At 38.7% G+C, this 9,239-nt stretch overlaps 1 protein-coding gene across 8 annotated transcripts in view; it reads left to right on the forward strand.

Moving 5' to 3' along the window:
• The window catches only part of jakmip1.L (janus kinase and microtubule interacting protein 1 L homeolog), a 102,767-nt gene extending 97,293 nt beyond the window's left edge, over positions 1-5,474 (forward strand). For 6 of the 8 annotated variants that reach the window (XM_041579769.1, XM_041579759.1, XM_041579741.1 and 3 more), the window contains 2 exons: positions 863-907; positions 5,238-5,474. In XM_041579769.1, coding sequence (XP_041435703.1) covers positions 863-907; positions 5,238-5,270 — 78 coding nt within the window. In that variant the 3' untranslated portion in view covers positions 5,271-5,474. Of the gene's footprint in view, positions 1-831; positions 908-5,237 lie in introns of all 8 variants that reach the window. The other 2 variants (XM_041579775.1, XM_041579787.1) reach the window with 1 other exon arrangement.
• Positions 5,475-9,239: the final 3,765 nt, after the last annotated feature.

Genomic DNA, 9,239 nt, shown 5'->3' on the forward strand with positions numbered 1-9,239 from the left:
GTACCAAAAAGTGGAAGGATGCAGAGAATGGGATGTAGTAGCAGGAATGGAAATGGTAAGAATGGGTATGGAATATACAGGTATGGGATCCGTTATTCGGAAACCCGTTATGCAGGAAGCTCTGAATTAGAGAAAGGCCATGTCCCATAGACTCCATTTTAATCAAATAAATAAAATTTTTAAAAATGATTTCCTTTTTCTCTGTAATAATAAAATAGTACCATGTACTAAAATACAAATAATCCTTATTAAAGTAACAGCAATCCTATTGGGTTTAAATAATGTTTAAATGATATAGTTCCAAATTATGTAAAGACCCCTTATCCGGAAAACCCCATGTCCCGATGGGGATAACAGGTTCCATACCTGTAGCAGAAAATGAAAGGTTGCGGAGATTGGAGTAGCAGAAGATAAAAGTGAGCAGAGAATGGAAACGATGGAAGGATGTGGAGTATGAAATATAATTATAGAAAAGGAAAAGGAGTAGAGAATGGAAGAATGGAAAGTATGGAAGGAGAAGGTAGTAAGTCAAGATGTCCATGAGGTTTTCAACATTTGATTCCCAAGGTTAGAGCTGCTATTGGTCAGATAGAGTGAGATTGTTTGTACTGTAGGACACAAGTCTTTTATGTGCAGTAGTTTCTGTCTGTCCAATAAACAGACCGTCTGTCCAGTCGCATGCACACTAGCCATTTTGCTCTTTGGTTCTTTGCAAGATTGCCTTTCTTATGTCTAACAATCTTATATACAAAGTAATGCCAAATCATTTTACACTGCTCACAGCATTTCTTCTTTTCTTTTTTCTGTTTTGTTTTGTATCTTATTTTATAGTTTTTGTTCCTTTTTTTGTTTTTCTCACTAGCATTCATTCTGTGGCCTTGACGATCAATTCCAGCAGATATACATGGTTTGTATTTGTTATGCTGCGTGCCTTTTGTATAAATTCCTATCACTTATTACTTACATTATAACCTACATTACTTACAATACCCTCCCCTAAGTCATTAATGAACAAGTTAAATAAAAGTGGACCCAATGCCGAGCCCTGAGGGACCCAACTAAGTAGAGAATGTCCCATTAACAACCACCCTCTGTACCCAAAACTGTAGCCAGGTTCTTATCCATGTGCAAACGACTTCATAAAGCCTTAGTTTAGAAAACAGTCGTTTGTGGGGCACAGTATCAAATGCCCCACAAATCCAAATAGATCACATCTACTGCCCCCCCCCACTGTCCAGAATCTTACTTACCTCATCATAAAAACCAATCAAATTCGTCTGACATGACCTATCCTTCATAAAGCCATGCTGATTGTTGCTCATAATGCCATTCATTAGGACAACATTTTGAATGTGATCCCTTAACAAGCCTTCAAATAATTTGCCCACCACAGATGTCAAATTACTGGCCTATAATTGACAGGCTGAGATCGTAATCCCTTTTTAAATATTGGAATAACATCAGCTTTTCTCCAATCCATAGGCACCATACCAGATGAAAGCGAATCTGAGAAAATCAGAAATAGGGGCTGGTCTAAAACTGAACTAAGCTCTCGTAGAACCTGGGGGTTTATGCCATCTAGCCCTGCGCCTTGTTTACATTAGTTTTTATTAAAGCTTTATGAATCATATCCTGAGTCAGCCACTGACTAGATTGAGCTGAGCCATTACTGCAGCTATGAAGTGAGCCTGGGAACTCAGACTCCTCTATTGTATACACTGAAGAAAAGAACTGATTTAACACATTTGCCTTTTCTGTATCTGTTACAACCATACTGGTACCATTATTTAATGGAGCAACACTCTCAACCTGCATCTTTTTACTATTAATATATTTAAAAAGCTTTTTAGGGTTAGTTCACCTCCACCGCAATTAACTCTTCATTTCCTTCCGGATTGCTGATTTACAACATTTATTACAGTGTTTATATTCATTAAATGCAGCTTCTGTCCCAACAGATTTGTAGTTTTTAAATGCCTTTCTCTTCTTTCCCATTAACTTCTTTACATTTGTATTAAGCCACACAGGATGATTCTTGGAGCTTCTATATTTACTCTTGAAAAGGGGTTGTTCACCTTCCAAACACTTTTTTCAATTCAGTTGTTTTTAGATTGTTCCGCAGAAATAAAGACTTTTTCCAATTACTTTCCATTATTTATTTTTTTACTGTTTTTCCAAAATCTAAGTTTAAAGTTGAATGTTCGTGTCTCTGGTGTTTGAGTCTGGCAGCTCAGTAAATTGGGGGGAAATTCTGAACTGTTACCATTTTACAACATTTAGTTGATACATTTCTCAGCAGCATCTCTGGAGTATTAGCAACTATTGTATCAATTCTAACAGCTGCCAGTAATGAAACCCAGAGGGAACTCAGCAGGGACAAAAATAAGAAATGTATCAACTAAATGTATCCATTTAGAACAGTTTACAGGGTCGGCGACCCCCCCCTCCCAGAGCTGCTTCAGAAGGTAAAAAAAGACTCTTGACACTTGAATATTAGAAAAATGGTCACACATAGAAAATAGAAAGTCATTGGAAAAAGTCATTATTTCTGGTGATCTATCTGAAAACAACTAGTTGTTTGAAGGTGAACCACCCCTTTAAGGGAATAAATTGAGAACAGTAATGATTTAATATAATTTTAAATGACAACCATTTCTGTTCTGTGTTTTTAGCTGAAAACTTAATGCCCCAATCAATACTCTGTAGGGCAGCCCTCAAGGCACTAAAATTAGCTTTTCCAAAATTCATGGTTTTTGTTGCCCCAATATATGCTAAAATATATGACTTTCCATATAAAGGACCAGAAAGCTCTGAATTACAGAAAGAAAGTCACCCATTTTATGCAAGTAATCCAAACTTTTAAAAGGATTCCCTTTTTCTCTGTAATAATAAAACAGTAACTTGTACTTGATCCCAACTAAGATATAATTAAACCTTATTGGAAGCAAAACCAGCCTATTGGGTTTATTTAATGTTTACATGATTTTCTAGTAGACAAGGTATGAAGATTCAAATTACAGAAAGATCCATTATCTGGAAAACCCCAGGTCCTGAGCATTCTGAATAACAGTTCCCAAACCTGTATTGGCCATACCACAATACAAGGAAGACACATTTTCAAAGGAGACACTAAACCCTTCTTTATCTGCCTTCCTCATGATATTGGGTGTTTCACCAAAGTGTGTGAACTTTTAAGAGGGCCCCCATAACAGTTCTGTATCTAACGTTTCATGGGTCACATTGGTTCTTGTTTCCCAACCCCCATGAATAGGTTTCCCGTACCTGAGACCTCCTCAGTCTCAGTCTAGAACCTTCTTAGGGACATTCCCTTCAGGGACAATCTTAGGGATGCTGCAAAATTAAGCAATTTTTTTTCTAAACTATTTATATTTCAAGTAGATCCATGTTCCAGTTATTAGTCATAATTGGTACTAAACAACAGACCACATACATGGGCCTATCTGATTCTTAGCTCAGTGAAATATCTGCTCATCCAACTCATGCTAAGTCTGAATGAACCTCATCCAACATTAATTGAGGGGTTGTGAATTAAAATGGGACAAAACATATGGCAATTGATTTATTAACCCATCATAGGTCAGAGATCGTCAGACTTATTTGGTTCTGGGCCCTCTGACAAAGAAACATTTGGTCAGACCCCATTTTAGCTCATAGAGGTTACATATTTATGAAACAATTCATTATGGCCCCTCTTCTATAGTCCCAGTGATATACAAGACTGTAAATAAGCAGTCATCCTCAGTTTTAACTTTAGTTGGTCTTAAGGGGGTTGTTCAACTTTGACTTAATTTTTGACATAATATAGAGATTGAAATTCTAAGATAGTTTGCAATTGGTTTTCATTTTTTATAATTTGTGGTTTTTGAGTAGTTTAATTTTAGCAGCTCCCCAGTTTGCAATTTTAGCAAAGATCTGGTTGCTAAGGTCCCGATTACAAACTGTAGAGGGCCTTAATAGAAAGATGAATGATAATAATAATAATAGCAATAACAATGAAACTGTAGCCTCACAGATCATTTGATTTTTAGTTGGCAGCAGTGTTGGATTGGAGGCCTTTTGCAAGAGGGCCCCCCGATCCCCCTCAGGGCCCACCCCCACCTCTGAGGCCACTACCCTGGAGGCCCCAGCCACAACCACCCTCCGGGGGCCCCATGCCTACTTGTGTTGTAGTTACCGCAGTGATTGGGGCCCATAGGTAGGCACGGGTCTGGGCTGACGGGCCCACCTGGTTTTTACTTGGTGTCCAGCCAGCCCAGTCCGACCCTGGTTGTTGGGGTCAATGACCTCCATTTCAAAGCTGAAAGTAGTCAAAGATAGAAGGCAAATAATTAAAAAATTATACAAAATAAAAAAAAATGAAGACCAAATGAAAAAGTTGCTTAGAATGAGCCATTCTATAACATAATAAAAGCTAACTTAAAGGGCATGTAAAGGCAAAAAAATAAAATTCCATGATTACTTTCTTTAAAGAAAAAGAAACCTATCTCCAATATACGTTAATTAAAAAATGTGTACCGTTTTTATAAGAAACCTGACTGTATGCAGTGAAATTCTCCCTTCATTTACTGCTGTGGATAGGAATTGTCAGACGGTCCCTAACTGCTGAGCAGTGAAACAATCATACTTATGAACAGCAGGGGGAGCCCCCGCCTTACTTCCCAGCCATGCAGAACTCAAGCAGCTTTGTTTATGACGATCCCTAAGCAGCCCAGACCACACTGAGCATGTGCACAGTCTTAGTCTTGCAAAGATGTATAACAAAGTTACAAGATGGTGACCCCCTGTAGCCAACTTTGGAAGCATAAATCATTTGTTTGATTAGGCTTGTGGTGCAGTAAGTTCATGTTTATATTTAGTATACAAAATACAGCATTTCTAGCCTTCTTCTATTTTAGACTTTACATGCCCTTTAAAGGTGAACCATCCCTTTAATGCCAAGCTCCCCAGTTGTTTGGGAAATAAAAGTGCAATTACCCATAGCAGCCAATCACAGCCTTCCTTTCATTTTCTTACTAGTAGCAGACTAATCAAGGTAATCATTTGCTATATTCTAAGCAAGTTGATGAAGTAGTCTCCTCATCCCTGTTTCCATGTCTAGTTTGTCCCAAATAAAATAATTCATTATACAAATATAAATGGATCATATCATATAAATGTACTGTTGTTTAGTTAACAGCCCTACAATGCTTCTACTGAATATTCTCTTTGCTTTTTAGGGTTTGAAAAGAGCACATGGGATGCACATCTGACTCTTCTGCAACTGCCAAAATGGGACACACTATTTATTTTTAATTACAGGGACTGGGCCAAAAGCACCAGATGATTTAATATTATTATGAGTTTTGTAACAATTTTGCTTTTAAATGGACTCAACACTTGTTGTACAGAAACAATCCTGCTATGACTCTAGTATATCTATGAAAATATGGATAATTAAAAAAAATGAATTTTAAGTACTGTGAGTTTTTTTTTTTATTATGAAATGCTGTACACCTGAAGAAAAACCTGTTAATTGTGACGTCACTACTATAAAGAATGAAACATGAAACCCATTTGAAAATAAATATGACCTCAGCTCTTTATTGTGTTGGGTAAAGTTGGTGCACATTCTGTTTATTAATAGGGTAGATGTTGCTGCTGAAGCCCCACCTTTTTGTTCTGGACTTTCTTAAGTGTGTGTATAACACAAAAGATAATCTGATATTATGACATTGTCCAGTCTAAATGTGCTCGGCCACAGTTGTGTGGTTCAATGCCTTTCCAAACAATTCCACTCAGCATGAAGGATGCCATACCAGAGTTTTATGAACGTAACTGCGTAAACTGATTCCCCTGGGTATAGGGTCAGGGGTCAATATTATCCTTATCACTGTCCTTTCTTATTACCCCATTCCACGAGCAAATGGACAGGACTGGAGCTTCAAAGGGCACCATTGAATATGTTTTGTTCACAATTCCAATTGGACCACATCATTTATATACATAAATCTTTTTCCAGCCTCTGTTTTATGAATGGAGTTCAGGTGAGCATGGAGATTATAGTGAAGCAGACCATCCAAGGAAACTCACAGAGAGCCCCATGCAACAGAAGCAGAGCTATTATTTCCACTAAGGAGAAACCTGGCATTTGGAGATAATGCAATATATGGGCTGGGTTTGCTCCTAACCTGGCAACTTGCTCAGATGCTAACATTTTTACAGCAGAACAACAATTGCTACCTAATGATTGGTTGCTATGGGTTACTAGACATGGAGCAAACTCCAAACCTTCACTCTCCCTCTCATACACCACACATGTAAGTGGTCATTTATTAACTGGAATGCAGTGTGAAAAGTGCAGCCACAATGGCCCTCCTCTCTTGCAAAATTGAGCAGGTCTCTACACTCCAAGACTCTCTGCATTCAGCAACGCTACATTCATGAGGGACTGGAGGGCGTAGGCACATTGGTCTCCCACCCCTACCCATGAGTCACATTAAAATGTAAAGGGTTTTGGAGCAACATAAGCTTGAAAAAAGTTCCTGTGGATGCCAACTAAGGGCTGTGATTGGCTATTTGGTTGCCCCTATGTGGACTGGCAGCCTACAGAAAGCTCTATTAGCAGTACAACTGGTTTTTATGCAACTAAAAGTTTCATCCAAATCTGTAATTTAAAAATAAGCACCTGCTTTGAAGCCACTGGGAGCAACATCCAATGGGTTGTTGGGCTCACGATGTTGCTCACGAGCTCCTGGTTGGGTATCACTGATGTAGAGAGTGATATTTTAAGAAAATTTACAATTGGTTTTAATTTTTTATAATTTGTGGTTTTTGAGTTATTTAGCTTTTTATTCAACAGCTGTCCAGTTTGCCTTTTCAGCAATCTGGTTGCTAGGGTCCAAATGACCCTAGCAACCATGCATTGATTTGAAAAAGAGACTGGACTATGAATAGGAGAGACCTAAATAGAAAGATGAGTAATAAAAAGTAGCACTAACAATACATTTTTAGCCTTACAGAGCATTTGCTTTTTTAGATGCGGTCAGTGACCCCTATTTGGAAACTGGAATGAGTCAGAAGAAAAAAAGGGCAAATCATTCAAATCATACTAAAAGTTAACTTAAAGGTGTACCACCTCTTTAATGAATGATGACAAAAACAAAAAGGAAACCACACTGGGACTATAGCTAAGGTCTTTTTGGGCTCAGGTCTCATTTTACAGTTTACAGTTTTGTCAAATCTCATTGGCTCTTAGCAACAAATATATAGAGAAATGGTTGTAACACCACTGGTGGTTCTGACATTTGAAATAATGTAGCAGAAGCCTACTGATTAACACTGCTGTATTGGCTGGAGGAGAGCTGGCTTCTGCTATATTGTTTCAAGAGACAGAACCAGCAGCGCAGAAGGGACAGACATACAATACCTTTGCCTTACTTTTTTTCTTTCTTTAGACAAACATTTTATTTTTACATCCCTGTTCCATGACATTTCTGATTGGACTGTGGCATTTACTGGTTGTTCTCCAGACACTGAGCACAGCATGTTAATCTGGTGTCATTTTATTCGGTTTGCACCAGAAATGTTACAGCTGCATAGCATCTACATTATATAAGTGAAGCGTGACATCTAGTGGTTCAAGACAGAAGTCTGTTTTGTATTTGTGTTTGCTGGAAACAAAATGCTTTTGGACTCTCATTGGGTTCACCATCTGCTTTAGGCAGGGTCATGCCTTCAATTGCACTAAAACTTTCTCTCCCAACAGAACAGATTTTTTTTTTTTTTTTAGGTCTTTACTTGCCCAGGTATAACCACTGCCCAGGATCCCTCTTGGACGGTAGGTTTATAATTCAGAAACTGAAATCATGAAGACCAGCTCATACATTGCTTAGAACTGGTACATCTATAACAGTCTAAAAGTTAATCTAAAACTGAAATGCCCCTTGTTGTACCATATATTGTAGAATCTACAGCTTTGACATGGAACTGCCAGTGTGTCAGCACCATGGATTTCATGGGACTAGGTTATAGGTTAAGTTATTATTATGATGGACATCCATCTCCCAATGTTTCTTTGTTTCTGGACTGGCGCCTCTGGCTGCTCTTGAACCAATTGAAGGATGTCCATAAGGGATTCAATCACCATGTGAAAACCTAATGGGTGTCACCAGTAATAGATGCTGAGGACCTCAGCCATGGTTAGTACTAAATAGCAATAATTTGGGTGTTTGATGGCAGTACTGCTAAGCACCATGTACCGTCCCACATTTACACTGCAGACAGACTGCCTTCAGGATCACAGGCCGTATACTACTGTGTTAGCGGGGTGCACCTTCTAAGAAGGCCCCAATTATTAATTCATTGGTCACCTGGACCCCTGGTAGAGAGCCCTGCCAACAATTAGAATGAGGTCCTAATGGAAAAACAAAGACCAACTGTGATCTGCTAATTGCATTTTTACATCCTTTTGGGACCTTCTCTTCCAAGAGGCCCCTGATTACAATACCCCCTGTATCCTCCTGACAATGGCCCTAATTACAGGACTTGAACCCCTAGCCTGTTTCTAACAGTCCAGATCGAGCAATCTAGTTGCCTCACTGAGGAATTTAGTTGCTAGGCTACCCCATTTGGAACTCTGCACCGTGCCCACCATAAAACATATGCCTAAAGGACCTGGAGACGGAAGATTCCTTGGGGCAGACTCACTAACGGGCGAATTTTCGCCAGCGTCAGCTTCGCACCACTTCGCCAGGCACAAATGAGCTAAGAATACACTAATTCACTAAAATGCCAAGTTTCATCCTGGGTGGCGAACTCTGTCGACTTTTCGCTAGCGTTACTTCGGCTGTGTGAGCATTTCATAGCGATAATGCGTTAACATTCATTTGTGCCTACTGAAAAATCGCTGGTGATCTTGCGCTTAGGTCAATTTGCATAAGGCAGGAAATTTAAAGTTGTATGGACGTCTTTATTATAAATGGTGCAAATACTTGAAGTTACCACTTTTTATTACACATGTCCAGGGAACCTTAATAAAGACAAGAGAGTTAATATAATGCCCTACACATGAGCCCACTGTAAAATGAATGTTCCATATAATATAAAATGTCTGGAGAAAACCGCTTACCCAAAAAAAAAGTCTAAGTTAGGACTTTTGCAGCAATCCTGCTTAAAAATAGGAAAAGCCACCAGAATTTTTTTGCATTTTCGGCACAAAAGATATGATGTAAGTGACAGAA

This window comes from Xenopus laevis, chromosome 1L (genome assembly GCF_017654675.1).
Source record: "Xenopus laevis strain J_2021 chromosome 1L, Xenopus_laevis_v10.1, whole genome shotgun sequence".
NCBI classification, from domain to species: domain Eukaryota; kingdom Metazoa; phylum Chordata; class Amphibia; order Anura; family Pipidae; genus Xenopus; species Xenopus laevis.